This window comes from Oculina patagonica, chromosome 5, assembly GCF_052425735.1.
Source record: "Oculina patagonica isolate OP01 chromosome 5, crgOcupat, whole genome shotgun sequence".
Taxonomy (NCBI): Eukaryota; Metazoa; Cnidaria; class Anthozoa; order Scleractinia; family Oculinidae; genus Oculina; species Oculina patagonica.
The window spans coordinates 9,525,651-9,553,593 of NC_135762.1; the positions used below are offsets into that span (position 1 = coordinate 9,525,651).

At 38.3% G+C, this 27,943-nt stretch overlaps 1 protein-coding gene and 2 pseudogenes across 2 annotated transcripts in view; 1 reads left to right on the forward strand and 2 right to left on the reverse strand.

Annotated features, from left to right (window-relative positions):
• Window positions 1-27,943, reverse strand: part of LOC144655414 (uncharacterized) — a 34,392-nt pseudogene that overhangs the window by 4,133 nt on the left and 2,316 nt on the right. The gene's annotated exons all lie outside the window — the stretch shown is intronic.
• On the reverse strand, window positions 14,301-20,734 carry LOC144654030 (uncharacterized; annotated as a pseudogene).
• On the forward strand, window positions 24,223-26,713 carry LOC144655380 (uncharacterized). Its single transcript, XM_078515625.1, has one exon. The coding sequence runs from the start codon at window positions 24,521-24,523 to the stop codon at window positions 26,711-26,713; it is 2,193 nt and encodes a 730-aa protein (XP_078371751.1). The 5' UTR covers window positions 24,223-24,520.

Below are 27,943 nucleotides of genomic sequence, written 5' to 3' on the forward strand. Positions count from 1 at the left end.
TACCTCAGTAATAACAATTTGTGTTCACTGAGTTCATTTTTGAGTTAAAAGAAATTAAATCTAAATTGTAGGGTGCTTTAACAGTTAATGCTGTTTGTAACGAGTGACGTAGGAACCCCTTTGATAAGTTTTAGCTTACTTTTTTTTCAGGGGCAGGGGCCAGTCTGATGAAGTTGGGGGGTTAAATTATATATTACACAACAGGCACTGTGACCACTGTCTATCAAATCCCACCAGCACCCTACCTATTATTTAAGGGCCCTTTGAGTAACGCCATGGTGATTTGATGAAGTGCTGACCTTTGCAATTTTTCCAAATAAGCGTCCAACAATGTAACAATCTCACTTAGCCTTTGAATTTTTTATTTTTTGTGAGAGTTGCGTCATTGATGGTTCATGCTCTCAGGCTCTCAAGTACAAATTATATTTTTCAACCACCAAAATAAAGTGTAACATTTGATCCTTTTTACCATTACCTCGGTAAGTAAAGCACGTTAAGCGTTATTTGTGAGTAGCTGATGAAATTTGAGAGAAAGATAGACCTGAGCACTTCGCGTTTCTGCTGGCCCCAAAAAAATGAAATATGAAAGTGACACAAGATGATGTGACTCGAAACAAAAGCTTACTGCGTTGATGTCATGATGCGGTGTTTCTACTGAGCTGAAATGTTTATGTCACATGGAGCGTAACTTCATGAGCAAGCGATCAGCAATGTCACAATCTCACTGCATTTGCCTTTGACTGTTTTTTTTTTTGCGTGAATGAGGCATTGATAGCTTGTGCTTTGAGGCTTTTTTAGTGTGAATTATATTGCAACCACTGAGCTGTCAGTTAATGACTAAACCTAGACCAGCTAAAGTTAGATGTTTGTGAAAGTTATTTACTTTCTCTCTTTTTTTTTTTTTTTTTTTTTTTTTTATCAATACATATTTATCATTCAAATGTGCTTCATGGAGTAAAAACAACCAGCAAAATGAGGCTTGACAGGTTTGGGGTACTTGTCTTATTATCCTCCTGAGTGCCAAAAGGTTATATTATAAACCATTCAAGTATGCAGCCTGGTTCCACAAGATTCTCCAAGTAAACAGAACCCTATTTCAGTACTATATTAGGATTATAATACAATCTGGTCCTATCTTACCCCCGGGGGGGGGGGACGAAGAAACGGACGGGGATGCCCGGAAAGAAAAGACCCCTAAAGAGACCATTCGGTGTGCCGCTTCTTGACCCCTAAAAGAACCAGAAAAAAGAAAGAACAATTGTATCGTGTAACCCAACGAGACCATGACATAATGGTAAAAATAGGCGGCCCGGAAAACCCAAGCGACCAATCCGAAAACAACCCAAGCGAGACGACGAGCATCCCCGTCACTCAGTGAGTCCCCCCCCCGGATCTTACCATAGTCGGTACATAGTGAGTAAATCACATGAACAATTTATTTTTTTTTATTTTTAGCTGTCCTGTTATTTTTTGGAAATGTGCATTAGGTGTCATGATTACACTTACCATATTTACTTGATTAAAAGCTGCCCTCAAATAATGACCCCCCTTGAATAAACGCCGCATTTAAGAGCAGAAAAATTAATAAACGCCCCTCATGATGCGGGATTTATTCAAATTATAGACTCAAAAAGCAAATGCAGTAATTATCAAGTTTGAGCAAGCCTAAAATAATTATTTTCCTTGATTGCAACAAAGTTTTATTAATAAGAGATTGAAAATGACTTTTGAGAAAAGCAATACTCCATGTCCCTGTTTTTAAAAATCCAAATGTTCAGTTACCATGCTATTCTTTGCAAGAAATAAATTGTATTTTAAATGAATGTCGCCCTTGAATAAATGCCGAACTTGAATCACGAAAAATTTAATAAACGCTGCAGCGTTTATTCAAATAAATATGGTATTTCATTTCATTTTATTCTATTAGACTTCCTGGAAGTTGTGTTATATTATAGCATGACATTTCACAACCACCTTAAATTTTTTAAAATCATTAAATCTCATCTCTTGAGATGAAACTTGGCAGGACTGGTTATGGTGTTTAAAAACACTGACATTTTTCCAACCCCATTTGTTTTCACAAATTATACAACAACAGAATAAACGTCCTTCCATAAAACCGATACCTATAACTGAAAATTATACCGGTAGATGTTAATCAAAAGGATTAGAGAAAATTCTTGCCCATTGGTAATAATTGTAATTTAAACTATATTTAACTGGCCAGAACAGGGGTAAGAAAAGTTTACGCCCGGCGTATCACATCGAATATTCTGTTTTCAAATTCAATCAAACATAATCGAATGTAAATCGAATGATTAAGTTCGATGTTGTTCAGTCATTGAATGAAATCGAACTCACAAGAAATAAATGCAAACTGAGCCAAATCGAAATAAAGTCCTTTGAGGTCCTTTGGGTCATTGAAATGACAGAATCGATTTCCTGTCACAGTGCTATTTAAACAAAGATATCCTGTTAAATCATATAAAGTATAAATTTACAAACTGTTTTTCTAAAATGGGGTTTCCACTTGTGTGTTGGAATAAGTTGCATCAGTTAAAGTAGGATTTGAGTATTTCTAATTAGATCCCACATACGATTTTATAAATGGCTTACTACATGTTCCCAGGCGTATTAGATTGCTTGCTCGAATATTATGCTCTGATTCTTTACAATCAAATAAAAGACAAATATTATACTATATCCTGTCCAGTCACATATTCCAAAACAATTTAAGGAATAATCAATAACTTTTTACTTGCTTATTAGGTTCCAATTTCTTTATTTTAAGTTTAAGCTACAAGTTCGATTTCCGAACTTAATCGAACTAAATCGAACGCTTAATTTAGATTCGGTTCGGAAATCGAACTCACAAAAAATATTAATCGTTCGACGTCTTCCGAATTCGTTCCATGAAAAATTCGTTCAGTTTTGTTCGATATGATACGACTGGGTTTACGATCGAGCTAAAATTTAGTTGGGTAAAATTTGACTGGCGAATGCACGGTGGTTATTTCAAGCCCTGTTTTCTTATTCAGTGGCATAACGGTGGCCTGCATTCTGCAGTTAAGCTAGATGTTAAAACAGTACTGAAGTTGTCTCTCTTACCTTTATAAAGCAGCGACAACGTCCTCGACAACAAATCACATGTACGCCGCCATGACAGTGATTAGATTGGACCCCAGTTTTCGGAGTCCGACATCCAGACTACCGCTGGAACGCAGGAACGTCGGAGCGCGGGAACACCGGAACATCCCAACAGCGAATGAAAGATTATCCTGAATTTCAGGCGTTCTATTTTTTCGGGTTTGTTTACTAGCTTCGGAATCTCGAGTTAAGCTGGAGATACCAAATATCCTTGGCTTTCTGATACAGGCCAGCCTTGTCGATTTTGAAATAGATTATATACTGGTTGGATTCCCAGGAGTTGGATACTAAGGAATGTCTGTTAAACACGGTGCATGAACGCAGCGCGAGGGAAGCAAAACTAGTTTTTGAAATATAACAGAAACATTTCCTTGGCCCTGGAAAACAAGACTTGCTATCCGGAAGTAAGAGGTAGTGGTAGGCTTGGATAAATTCTGATCGAATATTGCCACATTCTTTTTTTGTTTGTGTGCGTTTTATTAATATTTGTACAGGATTAAAACTAAAGGTGACAATAACAACTACAATTACATTTACACAGGAAAAAAAAAAAAATAAACTCACGTTAGTATACAGATAGAAAGAAAAAATGAAAGATACTGTTACTAATTACACTCCTTATAAAAAGACATTAGACTACTGATGTCAGTAATATAACATCAAAGATCTCTTCGAGATATCGACTTTTTTTGCATGAAGTTAGTATGAGTAGAAGGTTTATCCTGGGCATTGTTGTTCGAACATATCATGGAAGAATTCAAACGTCTTTCAGTTCAAGCATTTTTTAATTTTCGCGGAGTAAATGCTGTATTTGTCAGTCGCGACGGCTGGGTGCTTTGCGACTCATATACTTTGGCTTGGTTAAAAAAGGTAAACTTTGACGTTTGCCTTCAACATGTTTAATGGAAATAGCATAATATTTTCGCCCTCTATCTATCATGTGTCGAAACAGATCGGATGGCCGGTGATCAGTGCCGTCAAATTCGGGAAGAATTCTGAACTTCTTGCAACTGACGATCTTTCCGGTGCCTAAATGAAGCAAACATACAAGTGCTATCCTTCGCAATTATATAATTCGATAGTAATTCGCTATCCGCCGTGGAAATCAAGGTGTCATTACCGGATCTTCGACTAATAAATTCAATTTTGGGCCATTTTTTGGATACCTTCAATCTGTTTTTCACTTACTTCCCCTCCATACAAAGCCTTGGCCAAAACTAAAATTGTTGTCCGACTCACGCAGGGGGGGGGGGGGGGGGGGGTATCATGTGGCGAAATCTATTTTTAGTGATAGTGCGCTTTGCTAGATGATGTTGCAATTCTAAATTGTGCAACTCAGCAGAAATAATCAATTGTCACGGAATGAGTTCCCTTTGGTTAACTATTAGCAACGTTTTAGTGTGTTCGTTCGGGTAATGTTTGACCTCCTGACCTCTTTCAGTGCTTTGGCTAAATTAACGGCACGGCGCCGCACAGTAAAATCTTTAGAAAAGCAGTCACTTGAGAAACACACAAGTCGTGTTTGCGTTAGTCACTGGGTGAACGTGACATGAATTTCCTTTCCATGTCATCTTTTGCTTTTTAAAACCACATGCCTAGCCGGAAAAATGCCTGCTTACGCATGCAAATATTTATTTTGTTCCGAATGTTCAATAAAATAACCCAAACCAGTTCATTTAAAAGAAAGCCAAATCACGCCAAAATAAAGAGTAGACTATAAAGGCTATCCCATTGTGTTTCTCCGTTTAGCGTCTTCCGACAAGCTTTTGGTAATTCCCCTGGCGCGATGACGTGTATCCCGTGCTTTGATACATTCTTGCTGAGCTTGCAACTTACGTTTCGATAACGTTTCGATTCTCAAAATACCGTAAACTTAAAACAAAAATTGGGATATCCAGAAAATAAGTCGTTGTTTTGCAATATTTAACACGTTCCGGGTAAATTGTACGACTTGTACTCGCTCCGAGCCAAACTGCTTGAGTAACACAACAATAAATATTTCACACAAACAGAGCGCAGAGTATTCAAACTGAAAATAGGTGAATGATTATTTATAGCTACAAGCGAGAGATCGCGTGACATGGGTCTGACGTAGTGGTAGTTTTAAATAGCTTGGACATGTCCAAGCGGTCTTTCAGTGTTTTCGCTATGTGATTTTAGGTTAAATTAATATTAGCGCCTAAAGACTTGTACTAGTAAAAATTGCGTTCTTAATCGTTTTAAACTTCGCTGCCTTCGAGCGCTGAACCCCTTACATTCTTAATTGGTTATGTGACGTAAGATTTGGGCTACTCACGTTTTTGATTCTTATATTATGTTTGTAAATTTGACAATTCACGTTTTTTCTAGAAGAACGGAAGTGCTGAAGCACAACTATAGAGTGACACTTTACAAGTCACGCGCTTAGATCACCCACAGCGGAAAGTATTCCCTTGAGAAATTAAAACAGTCCCTTGAGAGTTAACAAGAATGCAATCCCTTCCGGTTCAGATTTTAGCCCAGTAAACGCTATTCTCCTTCTTTTTGCTTGTAAACAAGCAAAAAAAGTCGAAAAAATGACTTACTATAAATTAATTTATTGCTAAAACGTGCACTACATCAATAGTTATATCTTTTTTTAGGCTGCTGGCCTAGATACAATACATAAATTAAAGTAAATTTCTTCCACTCAGCGTCGTGAAAATATTGTCACACTGCCTTGGGGTAGTGTTCGTAAACATTGCCTATTTTGTTTAATATTGATTTTATTTGCCTTCTATAACCTGATGTTAACATCATGTTAACATGTTAACATGATGATGTTAACATGATGTTAACATGTTAGCACCACATGTTAACCTGATGTTAACATGATGTTAACATGTTAACACGATGTTAACATCAGGTTAACATGTTAACATGTTAACCTGATGTTAACATAATGTTAACATGATGTTAACATGTTAACACGATGTTAACATCAGGTTAACATGTTAACATGTTAACATGATGATGTTAACATGACGTTAACATGTTAACATGATGTTAACATGTTAACATGATGTTAACATGTTAACCGTCATCAGGCTAACATGTTAACCTGATGTTAACATCGTGTTAACATGATGTTAACATGTTAACATGATGTTAACATGTTAACCTGATGTTAACATGATGTTAACCTGATGTTAACATGATGTTAACATGTTAACATGATGTTAACATGTTAACCTGATGTTAACATGTTAACCTGATGTTAACATGATGTTAACATGTTAACATGATGTTAACATGTTAACCTGATGTTAACATGATGTTAACCTGATGTTAACATGATGTTAACATGTTAACATGATGTTAACATGTTAACATGTTAACCTGATGTTAACATGATGTTAACATGTTAACATGATGTTAACATGTTAACATGATGTTAACATCAGGTTAACATGTTAACCTGATGTTAACATGATGTTAACATGTTAACATGACGTTAACATGTTAACATGATGTTAACATGTTAACATGATGTTAACATGTTAACCGTCATCAGGCTAACATGTTAACCTGATGTTAACATCGTGTTAACATGATGTTAACATGTTAACCTGATGTTAACATGTTAACCTGATGTTAACATGATGTTAACCTGATGTTAACATGTTAACCTGATGTTAACATGATGTTAACATGTTAACATGTTAACCTGATGTTAACATGATGTTAACATGTTAACATGATGTTAACATGTTAATCTGATGTTAACATGATGTTAACATGTTAACCTGATGTTAACATGATGTTAACATGTTAACATGATGTTAAAGGTCAAATGCAACGAAATTGGGAATATTTTCTTTTGTCCGCAAACCTGTCGTTTATGAAGGTACTACTGATAATAAACTCTCAGAAATGGTTTTTGTGCGAATTGTGGCGCTTAGGAGATGAAAATCCGACGATTTCCGAAGACTTCACGAAAACGAACCAAAAATGGCCGCGCGTGGAATGGAATCGAATAGAGGTATTTGTGACGTCAGGTGTGGCGAGCAAGTTTTCACGTGTTATGAGCGATCCTTGCAAATCCTTGGGTTTGTTCGATGGATTTCCAGAGTTTCTGGAACAGCCGTTAGTTGAAACCGATGAAGACTTTGATTCAAGCCTTCGAAAAGTCTAAATACAGCCTTATCAGTTCGAACTAACGGCATCTGGCAAAGAATAAATCGATTTCTCGAGTGATTAATTCCGACTCTGCGAGTGAACAAGATGGCGTCTAAATCAGGAAACATCGACATGCACCAACAACGAAGGAATATGGCCAGATGGGCGTGTTTAAAACACGAAATGGCGAAATGGCGAAATGGCGAAACGGCGAAATGGCGAAATGGCGAAATGACGAAATGGCGAAATGTTAAGATAAATACACGTAAATAATATAGTTTGGTTTCCTTTTGAACTTCAAGGTAGTTCTGTTTACATGTCTAGACTGAATTATTTCAAGGGAACATTTCAATGTTCTGGCCCAGAAATATAATGAATACTTGTCACTTATCACAACGCCAAATTGAACGTATTGCTGAAAGGTCGCAGCACACGAGGATATTTTTTTCATTTAGCACTTGCCAAGTTGCCTATCAGTATCTGCACTGCACTACAGAGCTTACATTGTATCGAAGGACTGATATAGACATCGAACGTTACTCCGTTTCTGTACAAAGAACGTTTGCCACTGATATCGTGTATGAACTTTACCCGGAACTTTATCGCAAAGTAGGTTTGGTTTTGTTAACCCATTTCTTTTGAATGTTGGAGCTCAAAGCATTACTTCATAGCCGAGACTCGGTGGTAAATACGAGATAAACAAATCATTTTCTTCCAATGTCTAAACGAAATGCCGACATCTCGATCAAGAATGTCCTAGGCGTATCAAACAGCGCCCTGTTAACAGGGAGAGACTGGAATCCAAATTACCCATAGGTTCGTGACGGGTCTACGTGACGAAGAATTTGTGATTGCAGTTTCTTTTATTTTTCGGGACTTATCTACAAGGACTTAACTAGCAGAATCCATATCCATAGATCTGATTGGCTGTTACACAAATACCATTCATAAACGTGTTTTGATTGCCTTTAATTTATGCGGGCGATACGTGTTACTCGCGCCTTGTGGCGTTCCAAATTATTTTAGCGAGTTCGACTATTCGACCTTTTTGCTTCTCATTTGTTTCTGAAGTGCACAATATGCTGTGTTATTTAAAGCCAGTATAAGTTAGAAAGAACCGTAGGACAGACTGAAGAAGACTTTGGTCTAGAAAATTTCTGCGCTGCATGGTTTCCTGTCTGTAGAGTTTGACACCTCTGTAATTTGCCGCGTTTTTTCGCTAAATATCTGGTGCAGTTTGTTTCGGCTCATTTCTATTTGCAAGATATTCTTTAAGCTTTCAAAATGTTTTCTCAGGAAGGAAACAAGCTACGTATGTTTTCTCAATGATGACTTATTGCATTTTATAATTGTGATGCAGGACCTGGCCGTTAATTAGTATTGGTAATCAAATGGTGACGAGTGAAATTAGGAAATAATTTCACGAGCGTTTTGTCAAAATACTAATAATTTCTCGAGCCTTTAGGCGAGGGAAATTATTAGCATTTTGACAAAATGCAAGTGAAATTATTTTCTAATTTCACGAGTATACCATTTGATTACATTTTAATATCATAGGTGACAAATTACGCTTGCAATGGTAGGTTTTTGACTGGTATATTGCATCGCGAACTCCGAGCTTTGAAAAGTTGAAAGCATACATTTTGCTCAAGTTCAAGTTTTTTTAGTCTTTGAAGAAAAACGTTTAGAGATTCCTTTTTGCTGTTGACCAAAAGTTTCAAAGATGAATCAACTGTCAATTATTTCTCACATTATGATCGTAGTTCGTCTTGAATGAACTGAAAACGATGCCCGTGTAAAACGCTCAAAAATCCGCTCGATGCCATTTATATGTAATTGGCTTAAGTCTTGAAGTCGTTTTGACGTTTTGAAATATAAAATATCATCAAAAGTTTTATAACATGGCCAAGGCTAGCTGGCTAAGGTGAAATTCAAGCGAAAATGTACGAAGTTTAAGCTTTAAAACACCTTTTATTACGGACGCCATCTTGCCGCTAACTACGTTGCCATGGCAATTTTATAATTTCACATGTGAAATTATAAATTAACGTTAAAATTTCGCGCCAAAATTAAGGAGTAATTTGTCACCTATGATATTAATACTGTAATATCATGGGTGACAAATTATTCCTTAACTTTGGCGCGAAATTTTAGCGCTAATTTATAATTTCACATGTGAAATTATAAAATTGCCATGGCAACGTTCCCCATGTCTCAGTGCCAAGATGACGCACAGGATTTTAAAAGATGATCTTAAAACTTAAACTTTGCACATTTTCGCTTGAATTTCCCCTTGGCCAGTTTGTTTGGTCGTTTTTTAAACTTTTAGCGATAACATGAATGGCATTGAGCGGATTTTTGAGCGTTTTACAAGGGCGCCGTTACCAGCCGGTTCGTTCATGATTATACAATAAACAAGTTACGAAACTACGACTGTAAGCTTAATTTGCCACCCATGATATTAAAAGGTAACCAAATGGTATACTCGTGAAATTAGAAAATAAATTTCACTTGTGTTTTGTCAAAATTCTAATAATTTCCCTCGCCTGAAGGCTCGGGGAATTATTAAAATTTTGACAAAACGCGCGTGAAATTATTTCCTAATTTCACTCGTCACCCTTTGATTACCAATACTTACAAGACGTATTGTATTAAATGATGGTTGGCACATTTATCTTCAGTTATCTTTGTCCAGCTTTGCCAAAGCCTGTTGTAGCTTTACGTTAAGACAAAAAACGGAGTTTTAGAAATTTTGTGCTATATATGTTGTGCTTTTTGTATTAGTTGATCTAGCGCTTTGTGACTTGAGCTTGATGATGCTTCATTTTCCTTTTTGTTGTGTTAAATGTCTCATATTTTATATTTTTTATAATAATTTATGTGAAGTTGAAATCGAGAACAGCAGGATACTGGAACAACACAGACGGTGCAACAGCAGCACAGACGTTCCCGTTTCCCCGATTTTGTTGAGAGGAGGGAAAGGCTGTACACAGGCTAAACTGGGATATACAGTTGTTTTTTTTTGAGGTTTTAGGTTGTTGTGGTAGGCGTGAATAAATTATCTGTGCAAAATTTTCCTGTTGTGTTCCTACTAGCAGGAGGGCATTTTGCGGGCGCATGCGTGCAACCGCTGTACAAAGACCGCGTGATCTTGGGAATAAAAATGGCGCGGAAGATTCAAACTTTGTTTTTTGTACTGTTTATCGTCACATAATTTAATATAGACGTAAATTTCGCTAAAAAAAAGTGTTTTGTGTGTTCCAAGGCTCTTATAAAGCAGATTTTCTGGCCTGCTTCGGGATCGTTGTTGAAAATAATGGGAAAATATGTGGGACAGGTAGGAAAGCCTTCACCGACAGAAATCAAACAGGCCGTAAAAAGAGGAAAACATTTATTCGTGTGCTGGAGTGTGATATATTAAGATCAAAACTTCATATCAAATCAATTGCTGTAATACAAGCAGAGTGCGAGCAATATTATAGCTTGTCGGGAGATTTTTTGCCTAAAGGGACAGCCACCAAAGAAAAGGGTTTTCCCTGAGGGGAAAGACATGTTTGGGTGTTCTGCACATGATAATGCAGCTCATTGATGACTCTAAAGCAAGGCCAACTTGCCCTCGACTGGCAAACAGGGTTTCCTGGACACATTTAGGCGACACAGAATCACATTTAGGCGACACATAAGTAAAACAGTCGTTATAACAGAACGAACATCAATCTTAAAGAAACAAACGTTGAAATGAAAATTTGAAAATAACATTGTTTATAGTTAAAAATTATTTCTTAAGACATTTTATGCAGCAGTTATTAGAACGTTTCTGAAAAATATATATATCGCTTGTTTGTTTCATGCTATTTTTTGACTGGTGATCAAGGCTAGATTTTGTTAAAGGAGCCAAAAATGTACTAATTAACATAGTAAAATGTAAACAAATAGTCTACCAGCAAAGAATTACCATAACACTTTAAAATTAAGACCGATCTCAGTAATTCTTTTCTTGTTCAACGGAATAATTGTGGTACGTCGAAATGTGAAGTTATTTTGACCAATGCTTAAGTTTAAGGAAATAATCACAAACGATAGTTTCTCTGTTAGAATAAACCAGCGAGAACGTACGTTAAAGAATGCTAAAAATTACCACAATAGACCATTTTTTAACGCTACCTTCGCAGCATTAGACGATAGTTCAAGTACTTCAGGCTCCATCTATCATCGGTAGACGCTGGAGATCAAGGTTAGATTTTGAGATTTTTGCATCGTGAGAACGATGAAATTGCAGTTTTATGAAAAATCTGAACAAAATCATGACCACTCGCTCAAACCCGGGATACTTGATTATAACATCGTATAGTTAAAACTGCTGTTTTATATTTTAGTACTAAGTAGCCGTAGCGCTTTGTCCGTTTAGATCTCCCAGCTATTAAAAACATGGGCAAGGTATTACGGTTCTCGACATTCGGTCGCCATTTTGTCCACGCGCAATGTTTAATACACATAGCCAAAGTCGATCAGATAAACGGCACGCCGACACCAAAGTATGCTGGTTGTTGTCAGAAGATAAAGCAAGGACTCTTAGTATCGTATACAGCAAATAAAACTTAAAACACCTTTTATTTTGAGCTGAAAATTAGGCCATAAATTGTGAAAAATATGTAAACAATCGATAGCAGAACTTCTCTGTCGTGCGCACTAGCCCATATCGACGCATGCGCACGCAAAATGCCCTCCTGCTGTTCCTACTCTGGTCAGTAAAATGGTAATTTTATTTGTTTTTTCGATGGATCAAAATCCCTTCCATGCAAAGAAGCAACACTGCATCCAAACACAAAGGAGAAACGTAGCAGACTTTAATTTTTTCTAGTTTAAATTAATGTGAACGACTGGGTTAAAAATAATTGTAAATTTTAACGTACATACGTAGCTTGCTACAAAGAAGAACCCTCAAGCAAGCCTGTTTCAAACCTATATCGCGTTGTTGTAAGACTCATAGTCGTGCTAGGGAAATTGAGATAAGCTCTGGAAGCAGTGTGTGCCAGTTTGGTCCGTGTGCGACGTTACTGAACACAATTGGGCAGTTTTAAATTGAGTTTCGTAAACCCAAAAGCAAAATTATTACTCTGGCCAATCACAAAGGACACAGACAATCCAGTGAGCCAATCAACTCGCTCGAAGCAAATACATGTCGTAGGCACGAAGCGCGGGAAGCTTACGTGAGCGAGTCACGATTGGTTTTGGTTTTAGTTCTGATTGGCTAAGAAAGTGGCGCAAGATTTTTTGCAACCAATCACTAAGCGAAGTAATACAAAACCAACCAAACACGAATTACTTTCTACACTCAAGTAAAAACCGCTATATGTTAATTGCTGTTTTTTACCTTTTTCGATGGAACGAGAACATGTGGAGAGTAATGCCGTTGATTGTAAACCGTTAAGTCTGTTTTGTTTACCATTCAATTGTCTCTTACAAGTCAGTCAGTCATTCAGTCAGTCAGTCAGTAAACTAAGTAACATGTCGAGCAGTTTTTACTGACTCTTCAGGTATGAACAAGGGTTAGCCTGAGAATTAAGCATTCACACCCTCAACATCCCACGCTCAAAGGACGTCTAATCCTCGAGTTTAGGTTTGATATTGATGACGTGACCTTTTAGAGATTGGTGGAATGTCCCTGATTGGTTAACATTGTTGCTCGGTGACGGAAATGCGTCTGCGTTCGCAGGCTATAGGTGCAAGGTTGGTAACAAGCAATCTGAGACAGTGCACTGATCTCTGCAGAATATACGTCATAAGCAAGGAATTTGTAGGGTCTTATCTTGGACATCTTGGAAAAAAATAAGTGCAGTGGAGGTAGGTTTACCCAAAGCAAGAAATTGGTGAACAACCAAAGATTCATTTGTATCTGGTATACTAACCAGGCCAATCAACTGCAGGTTGTAGAGCTACGTTAGTAGGGAAGTATTTAAGTCTTATATCATTTATCTCACGAGTTGGGGAGAATTAAACTAGTAAAGAATGACTTCTATTAATCTGGATAAACGAAGATGAAATATCCATTTAACTGACAGTAAGCAATATACTAAACAAGCAAAACACTCTCAACGCAAATATTATGATCACGACGTTTTCTTCTAACCCGACATGAACAAAACCAAACTGACAAATATAAAAATGTTGACAAACACTGTGCAGCGTCAGCAGTTCTGATTCAAGTACCAATTTACGAATTTCAAGTGAACACAATAAGCTATATTTTATCATGGAAATGAACTGAAACTACGTAAAGTAAATGTTTGAAACACAAGGAGATAAAAAGTATAAATATATTTTGCCGTCTTTCTAAAAAAGGAACACAACTTACAACTTTAACTATAAGAAATATCGCGTAAAGAAATAAAACTCATTCCTGGCTACTCTTCGTTCGCAATGTTTACCAGAACAATAACGTTCATTTACAAAACTAATAACACTGTATAACACTCCATATTAACTGCTTCCCAAAACATCTACATCCAACACCAACACGATTTACTGACATTTACACGTGAACGCACAAAGAGCTTTTAAAGGAGCATGTCACGGTACTTTAAGTCATTTTTCTCATTACTTTCAAATTGAAGGAAACCTCAAAATAATAGTTTTCCAAGGAGGAAAAACACTAACGGAGAAAAAAAGCCCAAAATAACCAAGGATGGTTTCGACCGACGAAGATTAAGACGGATTACAAATGACAAACTTGAAAAAACTTGAAAATTTTTTCAAGATGCGTTGTCCGTGACGTAGCTCCTTTAAATGTACTTTTCTGTAATTACCACCTTGTACCGAACGTGATTCCTACTTAGTCAGCCAAGTGTAAAACACAAGGGGAAACCGCCGAGATATAAGTCAACCTGATTTTTATAAACCCGACACTGACAAGTCGATAAATACGAGGAAGAGACAAAGACCGATCCCACAAACATCCAATTTAATGTGTCAAGGATAAGTAACAGCTTTCACCACTTCCGTCAGTCACAAAAGTCTAATCCTTCTTTATATTCGAATCTCTATTGTCTCGTTTGTGTAACTTTCAGAAAGAACATTTAATTAATACCATTCGGGTAGTTGAAATTCTTGTTAATTTAAAATAACCCTTGGTGCGAAAATATCTGAAGACGTCAGTTTTTGGAAGGAGCCTAGATATCTGTATAGAAAAACTGAAATTGCCATTTGACGCTTAAACCGAGACAAAAGAAAGAGACAATGACAAAATAAAATTAGATGTGGACGAAGAAAAATTTAACCCGAAAACTTGATATATCATGTCATACTTTAAATCAGCTGCAAGCCGTTTATCATAGCAGCATTTATTACAGTTGTAAAAAAAATTCGGTCCAAAATGTCCAGGTAAAAAGTTGAGAAGAGGTGAGAATTGACTCAAAGAGTGAACCATAAGAGAGTTATATTATCTGGGAGTTAAGTTTTGACCCTAAAGGAAGATATAAGAAGGAAAATCTAATTTTCGTCTGCCAATGTAACTGATTTTTCAAAGCGCGACACTTTTTCTTTTTATTTATCAGTGCGAATAATATCGTGGTAATCCTGAATAACAAACACTAAAAACAATCAGAAGAAAAGCAGACGCACTTTGTAGCTTACAATGCCATTTACGTAAGCTTTGCTTTTCTCATATGATCATCGTAATGTTGGATGATACATGCCTTACTGTTAAATTCCTCCTGACAAATCCAACAGGTGAGGCTTTCAACTTGGCTTGAACTTTCCTCAGTAAACGAAGACAACATACGAAACGTCTTGCCACGGCGAGTTACTGTTGGTTCCTGAAGATGTCTTTCTTGTTTAAGGCACTTACCATACTGCTTCCGTTTTAAAGACCTTTCTCGCGGCACGTGTAGCTTTTCATGTTTCTTGCAGCTAAATAATCGGCTAAAGCACTTATTACAACGCTTGCATGTATAAGGCTTCACTCCTGTATGTGTTCTTTCATGTTCCTTGCAGCTTGAAGAACGGCTAAAGCATTTTTTACAATGCTTACATGAATATGGCTTCACTCCTGTATGGGTTCGTTCATGTTCCTTGCAATGTGATGAACGGCTAAAGCACTTTTTGCAATGTTTACATGTATACGGCTTCACTCCTGTATGGGTTCGTTCATGTTGCTTGCAACTTGATAACTGGCTAAAGCACTTACTGCAATGTTTGCATGCATATGGCTTCACTCCGGTATGTGTTCGTTCATGTCGCTTACAGTTTGCTGATGTGCTGAAGCACTTCTTACAATGCTTGCATGTAAACGGTTTTACTCCTGTATGTGATCTTTCATGTACCTTACAAGTTGATGATTGGCTAAAGCACTTATAACAATGCTTGCATGTAAACGGCTTCTCCCCGGTATGTGTTCGTTCATGTTCCTTATAAGCTGATGAATGGCTAAAGCACTTCTTACAATGTTTGCATGTAAACGGTTTTACTCCTGTATGTGTTCGTTCGTGTACCTTACAAGCTGATGAATGGCTAAAGCATTTTTTGCAATGCTTGCACGTTTATGGCTTCACTCCGGTATGGGTTCGTTCATGTACCGTGCAATGTGATGAACGGCTAAAGCACTTATTACAGTGCTTGCATGTATAAGGCTTCACTTCTGTATGTGTTCGTTCATGTCGCTTGCAGCTTGATGAATCGCTAAAGCATTTCTTGCAATGATTGCATGTATATGGCTTCACTTCGGTATGGGTTCGTTCATGTACCGTGCAATGGGATGAACGGCTAAAGTACTTGTTACAATGATTACAAGCATACGCCTTCACTCCACTGGTTGTCTGTTCATGGTGCTTTTAAACTGCCATCTTTTCTTTTACTTCATGTCGAGCAACATTTCATTCATCATCAAAAGGCGTGTTACAGTTAACACCCTTACGTGTGAGGTTTGCTGTCACGATAGATGCGTATTCCTAAGGAAAAGGAAACGGAAAATTGGTATCAGTGTTTGCTCTAAGTGTATGCCTTCAGTTGTACTTTACATTTATTTTTTACTCATACTTTTCGTGATAATGTAGTACTGAACAGCACTAAAAATATGTGTTTAAAGTGGTCATGCACTTAGCTTCATATCTCAACGAGATAGCTAGTTTACAGGCATGCCACTGAAACAGAGGAAACAAATAATTTATAAATGAGCATAACAAGGTTAAAAATCCCAACTGGCAAAAGGCAGAGGGCAGACCAGTTGGCTATATACAAAGCGTGGTCGAGGATTTGAATTCCGGACAACCGAGAAACAAATCCAGCTAGTGGCAGGCCTCGAACCGGTGACCCCCGGATTACAACACCAGCGCCCTAAACCACTCGGCCACGCTTCCCTCCTTAACATTAGAGATATACCTTTTATTTTTTTATACGTACCTTAACTTATTAAACCTCCCCCCCCCACCGTGAACGATCTTAAAAAGAATAAGTCCCAGGAGCTAAATAGAGCTTTTCAGTACATGTAGAGCTCTTTTAATTGCTTGCACAAACAATGCTGCAACAGGGATCGCTGAAAGCAGTCAGATAATTCAATAACAGCAGAATTGTTCAGGTCAAGTAAGCTTTTAGAACTTGTAATTAGAGCATTAGCAGATCACAAGAATATGGGTTTGTGTTTGAAGACAGTTGTTCTTAAAAAGGAAGGACCTGAGTAATAGGTGGAAAATAATTTACATGTAACTCTTTTACATCTGAAAAGATTTGTTATTAAAATAGAAGTTGAACAATAAACACCAAACTGTATTACGCATTTTTTCGGTTGTGTTGTGGATATTTTGCTCATTGCGGGCCCAAGAGAGGCCCGCAACCCTAATCTTGACAGTGACCAGCGGATTGCGTATGACGCGTGCGCGCCACGTTTATAAAAGACTAGCTGCAAAGCGGAAGTTGAAAATTTTTTTCTTCCACCAAGAACGATCAGAATGCGAAAAATGTGTCAATCACAACAGTTTGTCGAAACACCGGAAGTTGAAAATCTGTTCATCAAGACGATAAGAATGCAAAAAATGTGTCAATGTCAACAGTTTGTCACATAAGATTGAGGCTTCTGTCACATGAAAGAAACATTACGTTTTGTTCAGGAGTTGGTTTTGAGAAGATTTGCTGTGATTGTATCACAGATAAACCAGAGCAAAACGAATGATTCCAACAACAGTTATTTAATCTCGAAAAATTCCTTACAACACTGACAACATAGCGAGTTCACCGACAGAGGAAAATCACATCTTAATTGCACCGCGTGCTCGATTAAATCATGCATTCCTCGCGTGACGCGTTACTTTTGTTCAGTGATTTGTCAATTATCAATCCATAATCTTCCACCATGAACGGTTAATGCAAAAGGATCCGAAAATGTATCGTTCAAACACTGGGAAGTTGAGAATTTTTTTTCCTCCACAAAGAACTTAACGATTAGAATCCGAAAACAAACGTTTGTCGAGGCCCGCACTTTCTAACCTGTGGTTACCACTAGTATTAAGTATTATCACTGTACGTTTTTAAGCGATGACGTCATCGCTTATTGCCATCGCACGATGGGTTCTTTTCGTCTGTCGCAATCGAACAGAAATCAAGTTCAACTTAACACAAAATCGCCGTGTAGAACACAAAATCAACATACTCCCGTGCAGTTAGAATGGAACACTACAATGTATAAGCGAAGGGGATTAATTATAAATGATGGGATCTATTAGATTTAGTAGACAGGAATCTGATTGGCTTCGGGTCCTTTGTCAGAGTGTGTTTTGCTTATTTGAGAACGCGTTATTGCTCCGATTGACTTCGGGTCCTTTGTCAGAGTGTGTTTTGCATATTTGAGAACGCGTTATTGCTCTGATTGACTTTGAGTCCTTTGTCAGAGTGTGTTTTGCATATTTGAGAACGCGTTATTGCTCTGATTGACTTCGGGCCCTTTGTCAGAGCGTGTTTTGTTTATTTGAATACGCGTTGTTGCTCTGTTTACAGAGTGTGTCTTGTTTATTTGAGACCGCGTTGTTGCCCTGATTGACTTCAGGTCTCTTGTTATGTGTGTTTTGTTTATTTGGGAGCCTGTTGTTACTTGGATTGGCTCAGGGCTTTTTGTTTTTGTAAGGATATGCTCTGTTTGTTTTGAGGTCTTTGTTAGAGTACGCTTCTCCTTAAGCGGGTACGTATTTTTTATCCGATTGACTTTGGTCTCGTTGCCAGAATGTTATGGTTTACTTGAGACTCCGATTGCCTTCACGCCTTTTGTCGGCGTTTGTATTTTTTGAATTGTCTTGAGGGTTTCCGGGCTGTTGGCACTGTATGCTTTAAATGGTGAAGCTATACAAACTTTTTCTTTCATTGTATTTATACATATATTTAAATTTGGTTGGGAGTAGCAAGACGCACGGGCATCTCGCTTATCTGCGTTTGCCTCGTGTTTGCCTCGCGTTTGCGTCGATTGGTGCGCTGCTTCCTGACCGAGTCTCCCACCCCAAACCCGGGTTTGTTATTTTCAACCTTCAGTTTCGTTCAAATCTGTATGTTTTGAGCTTTGACTTTTATGTTTCTCTAATTAAACTTTTCCTCTCGCTGTTTTTTACGCTTCTTAGAAATGTCAGTTTTTGAGTTTGTTGAAACCATTCCAACGTCGTGCGAGAGTGTTCTCAGCGGTTTTTTATCGCAATTTGTGTTTAATGGGTTAGGGTCTTCGGAGACCCGGTCAGGGAGGTGGCTATGAGTTGTATGGGGTTCTGAGGCTAGAAGGGCGTTTACGTAACGTGATGTGCTCCCGCAAATTATTTCGATAGGGGAAAGCATGTGGAATTGATTCCAAGGAAGGGGCGAGTGGGTCTCTAAAGCCCAAGTGAGATAGGTTGGTGGCATTATTTGAAACTGCTCCATATAAGGGGGTTTCTAAGCCTTGCCGGAGAACGTAATTTCACTATTACGTTAAGTTTTTTCATGACCAAAATGAATTATGGGGCGTGCATACCTATGGAATGTTTCCGGTAGAGGTTAATTGTAAGCAGCTTCAAACTGTCGGTCAAACGCGTTGGACTTTGAAATTTTCTACAGGCCCTTCCTCCCCTTAAATAGCTTCTTTGTTAAACGACGGGAATGAATTTTACCTAGTGTTTTTAGAACATTTTTGGGAAGAGGAGGGGTTTTTGTAAGGTTTGGAGAGAGAGGGGTGTTTTTGACCTTTTCGGGTGCTTAGGCTTGGTAGAACGTAGTAAAGAGGATGGCGAAACCGGAGTGTCGCTCTCCATATCTTAGCCACATAACAATGACAGCAGAAATAATATAGTACTATTCAAAGTCATTTGCATAGTACTTTATTATGTAGGCAGGTCATAAGTCCCGTGGAAATAGCTAATTATCCCCATGGCTCTCTCCTATTGGTGTAGCAGTGCTATATTAACCGTTCCTTCAACATGCACCACAGTTCTAGGTCTTTCGACGGTAAAACACCACGACTACAGTTCAAATGTCGCGCCCCGCCCTCCCTCCCTTAGCGATCTGTGTTCGGTGCTTCAACTTCCAGCGGAGCATTTTTTTGTCTTCGGGCGTATTTTCCTTGTTTTTGTATCTTTCGAGTTTGCTGTTGACCGCTTTGTTTCCCTGGATGCCCGAAGATAAAAATCTCCCGCTCCGCCGGTGACACTCTGTGTCGCCTATGGCTTCACCGGAGTGTCGCTCTCCATATCTTAGCCATATAACAATGACAGCAGAAATAATATAGTACTATTCAAATTGTGTTGCCGGAACAAGAAATTTTAACACAGTGTGGACAAAATATTTCTGCGAAGCAAAAAATATTTTGTTGAAAAAAAAGTATGCACTCACCTCAAAGTCTGTTCCAGGAACAAAACAGTTCTGGACCAGGTGACAAAAACAACTTTGACTCCAACAAAAATAAAGACAACTGCAGCCAGTGGCACTTTCTGACCCTGGCTAGTGGGCACAAAACAGTTCTAGACCCTGCAAGAAATATCATTTGAATAATTCAAACCTTGGGAAAACAAATTTGAACCCAATAGGCCATTTTCGAGTTAACTTTTGCCTCATTTTCAAAACGAGTTCTTGTGTGAAACCATTCAAATGAAAATGACTTTGATTTGCATGAAAATTGCCAAGCAGTTAAAACACATTTACATATTCATGAATAGTTTTGCACTAAGACTCGTTTTCTTACAGAGGCAAACGGTAACTCGTAAATGGCCTATTGAATGGACAATACGCTGTCTTGTGCACGTTATATTTATATCGTTATATGTTCTTTTAGGTTTCAAACATAATTTTGTCACCAAATTTAGTGATGTTTTGTCACAGTAGTTTAAAGTTCACTTACAGGTATTGTTCAAACCATATATTTTCTTTTCTTTATTTTATAGTCCTGTATCTGCAAAGTTGTTTTGTCCGTGCTGGGTTCAAGATTAAATTTCTCCATTGTTTCAAGAGCCATTGTGGTTTTCAGTGATATATAAACTCTGAAATTCAAACTCCAACAAAAGCTTGCATTTTTTGCTGCCATCAATCATAATTATGACGAGATCCAACAAACCACGAAAAACAGAAACAAACAAATGGATCGAAATCTACCAATCACAACTGACAGACGTGACCTTTCAGGAGGACAAAACAAAGCTGTTCCACAGAAAAGCTGTTCTTCATGCACTTTCCAGCTGGCTGAGAAAAAAAAATTCAACCAATCTGGCTGGCCGTGTTTTTTGTAATCAGCAGTTTTCTTGCTTTCTAAAGTATAACCATGTGAAATTTCATAAAAATCTAATGACTGGTTCGTTAGAAATCGTGCGTTTTCTCGGCCAGCTGGGAAGTGCATGAAGAACAGCTTTTCTGTGGAACAGCTCTGTTTTGTCCTCCTGACCTTTTGACCCAGTTGAAGTGAACTTCTGTTTCCTGAGAGGTCCACTTAATGATGGACAGCAGCAAAAAGCGTAAACCGTTGGTTGAGGATTGTATTTTAGAGTTTGCATATCAATGAAAACCACAATAATAAAATTTGAGCATAGCAGCCAATCAGAATTGTTTGTTCCAACAGATAAAAATCACACTGTGTTGACATGATTGTTCCAAAAACAAACAACAAATGCAGATAGTTTTTTTGTACTAAGTAAAATTCATTGTTTGTAAGATCAGAATAATATTACCGGTACCTGAAATTATGGCTTAAAATAAATTGAAGTTAATCTTTTTATAGCATAATGTTTCTCAACACATATTCTGTCTCCTGACTATTTGCGAAACTGAATGGAATGTAATTCACAGTATTGACTGTTGGATCAAATAAGCATAAAACAGGTCTGACTTGGTAATGGAACCCAGTCCAACAACAATCATTCGATTGAGATCAGTAATGGAATGTAACCAAACTCACAACAAAATTTGGTCAGTTGAACACAATGGTACACAATTGATTGGTTAAAAAAAAAAATAATCAAAGTCCCAGCATAGAAGATGTTCCATATAGTTCCATTACCGAGCCAAATCGACAATTGTGTTCAATAGAGTATGGTTAAATTTCGGTTTGATTTTATTTGATTAGATACCCTTGGCTCAAACTATAACTACACTGTATGTTGCTTTCCTAAGGCTTGTCAAAGGTATTCCAGATACTAAAGGGATTTATTAAAAGGTTTCAGTTTAGCTATTCATTCTATTGTGCATACAAATTCTTCTACATGATCCCTCACACACAAGAAGCAGTCATTGTAGAAAGAGAGCTACAAAATTGTATGCATAATAATTAATTATATGGGGTTATACTAAGATCATCTGTTTTTAGTTTGCTGTGACTGATGTAAAAATTATTATTGTTTTACAATGCACTGATGAATTTGAAACAACGATCATTAGTCTGTCAGCTCTAATCGCTACCAAGGTAGAAATGAAAGGGTTTAGAGTAACTAATTCGAGAGTATAATATTGACTAAATAATATCTCAATGAGACTTAAAGGGGAAATAAAGCTTGTTGTTGTTGTAACTGTTTGTAACCCACCAGACCAAGCTAACATTAATTTAGTTGGTAATCATCACAAGTGATTGACTAGACTGATCACAGCCCTCTATATTTTCTCATGTTTCTCTTCAGTGCATGCCTTTTTGACCCCACTCAATACACGAAAATGTTTTGCTTCTCTTTTGGTATCATGGGATGGTTGAAAAAAGAGCCTGGTAAACAAAATGATAAGGAAACAGACTTGTTTCAGCCAAAGTTTATAGAATATGCAAAATTTGGCCAAATTCCCACCTGCTTGTTGCATTAGCAAGACAATATTCCACTCAATGTTCTAGTCCTGTTTTAACACCAAATTACTCATTTCAATAAACGACACACAATATGAATGCATGCAGAAGTGATCACAGCTATCCCAAACTAATGATTCGAGAAATCGATCGAATAAATAATTTATGTAAGCATATGTTACGACAAAAACCTCAAAACCCCCCAAAAAACATAAAAAAGCCCAAAAGGACAACAGAAATCAAGAAATGTGAGTACATTTTCTTTATTTTATTTAAAAGAAGGTGAACGTTTATTTCATTGAGCGATTTTTTCCATGTTATTTTAAACTCCATACAAAGTCTGTAGAGTGCTCAAATCTCCATCGGCCTAAATTGTAACACAACACCTCGCACTTCAAGCAGTCACGTCCCACTCCATATGCTTACGTAAATCACTCATACGATTAGATAAATCATTCATACGCTTACAATATGTTACATAAATCATTCATAAGCTTACATAAATCATTTATTCGATCGATTTCTTGAATCGTGAGTTTCAGGGACACCTGTGAACCGATGACGTTTCACAAGGGGGGTCTTAAATAATTTTCAGATAATTTGTCAAAAAATACTAACGTAAATAAAAGTAGCTGACAACTTCTGTGTTGAATGTTTCTTAAACAAAAATTGCATTATGTTGAGAAGTGACATCCATTATATGATATACGATACAAGGTTTACAAATTATTTACACCGGCCTTAAAAAACTAAAGATTTCTGCTTACTAAATCTAATAGAACTATTCAAATATAATCTCCCTCTTTCGATTGGAAGTACTTTGCTTTGTGTTCTACACTACAATTTTTTGTAATGTTGAGTCAAACTTGATTTCTAATCACATAACGTTTATTGCTACTCATTGGTTAATCACCTGCTACAGACCAAAAGTGACACATTATTGCTTAAAAATGGCATACTGCAGCAAAGAATAAAATCAAATTTCTATCAATAAATTTATTAATTCACTCTTGAGAAGAGTGTATAAGCTATTCTAGTTTTTCTTGCAATTGTTTTATTTTCCTTCAGATCTCTGATTTCTCTTCAATGACACTGGAAAAATTATTCATTTTGCACTAAAAATAGACAACACATTGTATTATCAGTAGTTCATGTTTTATCAGCCTTTGGTGAATAAACAACACAGGTTGTGTGGTTCGAAGTCCCACTGACAGTCTGACAATATGGCTGAGTAGAGGTTTGGGTTTAGCACTCACAAAACTGTGTGCAATGTTAACAAGTGGCCTTTTTCATGGCTATCCCAATTTATCAAACTGCCATATGACAATCCAGTAAAAACTGATTGTTTCGAAGTCATCTTGACTCCATTATTGAGTAGAATGATAACTACAACAGTTATCTTTCTACTTGATAATGGAGTCAAGGTTGTCAGTTCTATCTCGATTATGCTGTGATTCGTGATAGTATGCTGACAGATATAAGTTACTGAAAGTATTTCAAAACTAATGTATTATGTATTTATTATTTGTAAATACAACTTCAATGCTTGAAATATAGCTATGGTTTCATTCATTCATTAAAGTAAACTTGTCAGAACTGCAATGTTTCCAAGTCATATTAACTCCTTTACAGTATTAAGAAGAACGATAACTACAACCATTATCTTTCTACAAATAAATGGAGTCAAAGTGACTTTGAAACATCATAGCTTAATTTTGCTGATTTTCATATTCAATTTTATTTTGAAATGTTCTCTTATTGGCAGATGTAGTAATATGATACTCGGTTATGCAATCGAATTAGAGATCACATGATTATTGTAAAGCAGAGCACATGGTCTGATAATATAGCGAGTTGGAATTATCTTTGTCTTCACTGATGTCTTTCTAGTAAGCTTATAGTAAGCCCTTTAAAGAACCCTACAGGTCACTACATTGGCGACGAGGATCTATCGGAAAGAGAATAGTCGAAGAAACCGACCAAATGGTCAACCCACCAGCCAGCGCTAGTGCTGCAGATGCTGCAGAGGCACAAGCACCAGCTGCAAGCGCACAACCATCACCGCACTCTATCACAGTTGTAAATCGACAACTTAACATTCGTCCGTTCACCATCTCAAACGACGCAAACGACACAGCCGTGAGATGGGCGAAATGGAAAAAAGATATCGAGCGACAGTTCCGATTCTTCGGACTAACCGATCCAGAATTGAAGAAGGACGGCTTGATCATTTACGGAGGTCCACAAATCGCCGATTTGGAAGAATCACTCCCAGAGTTACCACCACAAGAAGCCGACGATGCCTATTCTCTACTTATTCGGAAGTTGGACAAGAACTTTCTCCCTCGGAAAAACAAAGATTATGCTCGATTCAAGTTTGGAAACCTTTCCCAGGAGGCGGGAGAAAACATGGCAAAGTATTACGCAAGACTTCGCGAAATCGCCACGAAATGCGAATTCAGCGATGAAGACGATGCGATCAGGGATCATCTTATTAAAACCATGAACAACAAACGCATCCGTGTTAAAACAATTCGAAACAATTGGACACTAGCACAGATCTTAGATGAAGCGGCCGTAGAAGAAGAATCCACTGCTCAAGCGAACGAAATCGATGAGAAACTCCAGGACACGACGGAATCGCACAAGATCAATTACATCAACAAGGGCAAACGCGAACGCGGCCGGAGTGAAATGTGTCATCGATGTGGCTCAACACACGCGAAAGGAAATTGCAAAGCATACGGCGCGAAATGCTTCAACTGTGGGAAACGAAACCACTATACAAGAATGTGCCAAAACATCGACAGCAAAGATCGCTCAGCGGGAAAAAGAGAAAAATCGCATCGTCGAAGCGACAAGAAAGAAGACCTTCCACACGCGTCACGCAACGCAAGACCGCCGACCGGTAACCAAAACAATTTCCGCCGCAGACGAATTCGACACGTCGAACGAGAAGATCACCCAGAAAGTCCAGAGAACGACTACAGTGACTCAGAAACCGACTCACTCGACGAAGATATCGCGCGAATTGTACAGCACATGAACGTACATCGTACAACCCAAACAAACGCCAAGAAAAACAAATGCAAGATTTGGATCAATGGAACAACAATGGAAGTCGAACCGGATACAGGGGCGGATACAAACGTCATGGACGAACACCAGTTCAATGAGTTGCTACGGGCAACACCAGGGATAAAACTGCAAGACACCCGGATCAAAATAAAAACATTGACCGAAGATTTGCCAGTCATTGGAGAATGCAACGTCACGCTAGAAAACACAACACGGAAAACACAGGCAAAAATCGCAGTAATTCAAGGGAAAATCGACTCCTTACCGTTACTCGGAAGACAAACCTTAGAAGAATTAGGAATGATCAAATTTGATGCGAATGGAGGACTTAAGGAGCCAAACCGTGATGAAACCCAGACCATCAACAAAGTACAAACCGGAAATGAAAACCTGGACCAGATTTTACTCAAGTTTAAAGACAGATTTGAGGGCATTGGAAAAGCTAAACGCGACGGAGAGGACATCGCAATCCATCTACCTCTAAAAGAAGATGCACAGCCAATCGCACAAAAGCCAAGAAGAGTACCATACCACCTGATGGAACCCCTAAAGAAGCGAATGGAAGAATTTGTAGACAAAGATATCATGGAGAAAGTTACAGAACACGCATCCATCACATGGTGCTCACCGCTAGTCGTACAACCAAAACCGAAAAATCCAAACGACATCCGAGTTAGCCTCGACTTACGAGTACTGAACAAATCCATGCAGCGCACAAGACAAGTACAAGCCCCTATCACAGAGGATTTTATCACCACCTTCAAGGACTGCAAAGTCTTCAGTAAACTCGACATGAACCACGGCTACCATCAGTTCGCACTAGACGAAAACTCAAGAAAGCTGATGACCTTCTCGAGTCCGTGGGGCAACTATCGTTACAAAAGGCTCGCGTTTGGTGGCATCAACAGCCAAGATTTATTTGACACCGAAATGAGCAAGATTATTTCCGGCATTCCCAGAGTCCTTAACAACAGGGATGACATTATGGTTGGCGGAACCGACTGGAACGACCATAATGAAAACCTAGCTGCTTTATTACAGCGACTGGAAAACCACAACTTAACCTTACGCAAGGAGAAATGCGAATTCCACAATTGAATTCCATGGACATCTGTTCACGGCCGAAGGACTGAAACCGAGTCCCAACAAAGTCAAAGCTGTACGAGAATGTAGCCCACCAACATCTAAAGAGGAACTTGTGTCATTCTTACAAATGATGGCATATCTTTCGAGATATATTAGCAACTTTTCAAGCCGCTGTGAACCTCTGAGAAGACTCACAAAGAAAGAACACAAGTTTGAATGGACAGAAGCACAACAGAAAGCTTTTGAAGACCTGAAGACAGCGATCACCACAGCACCCATTCTCATTCCTTACCAGCCAGGAAGAGACACAATGGTCATTTGTGATGGAAGCCCAACTGGCCTCGGGGGTGGCTTATTTCAGAAGACAGAACATGGTTACCAACCAGTCCACTTTGTGAGCAGATCGTTGACAGATACCGAGAAACGGTATTCACAAATAGAAAGAGAGGCGTTGGCCGCAGAATTCACCACTACCAGGCTGCACATGTACCTACTTGGAGCACAACACTTTCAGCTAGCAACTGACCACAAGCCGCTCCTACCACTCCTGAACAACCCAAATGCAAAGCTACCACCGAGAATCGAGCGAATAGTGATGAAGATGCAGAACCTAGATTTCACTGCAATCCACATTCCTGGAAAGTCCAATATGACTGACTACCTCTCCAGACATCCACTACCAGAGACCCAGCAGACCAGCCATGAGAAACACGTCAGAGCTGTTATCGAAGTCGATCATGCAGTAGTCATGGAAACCATCGAATCGGCAACTAAAGAAGATAACACACTCCTAAAGCTGATGGAAGCATTAGAAACCGGAAAGTGGGACAGAAACGACCCAGACTTGACACCGTTCTTTGACCTGAGAGCAGAAATGTACGTATCTGGAGGCGTCCTGCTGAGGCTAGACAGAATCATCCCACCGGAATCACTCCGAGACAAGATAATCACTGTAGCTCACAAGCAGGGACACCTAGGCATCTCAAAAACCAAAGAACTCATCAGAAGGAAGTACTGGTTCCCTAACATGAACAAACGTATCGAGGACATCGTTAGCTCATGCTTCAGCTGCCAAGTAGCAACCAACACACATCACACAGAGCCTGCCAAGATGACAAACCTACCAGAAAGACCCTGGGATACTGTTGAAGCAGACTTCTGTGGACCCTTTCCTAACAACGAGTATGTACTGGTTGTAACAGATCAATACTCCAGATATCCTGAAGCAGAATTCCTCAGTTC

Bases quoted from the DNA above. Each gene is read 5' to 3' on its own strand.
- LOC144655380 (XM_078515625.1), top strand. From the start codon at position 24,521: ATGGTCAACCCACCAGCCAGCGCTAGTGCTGCAGATGCTGCAGAGGCA.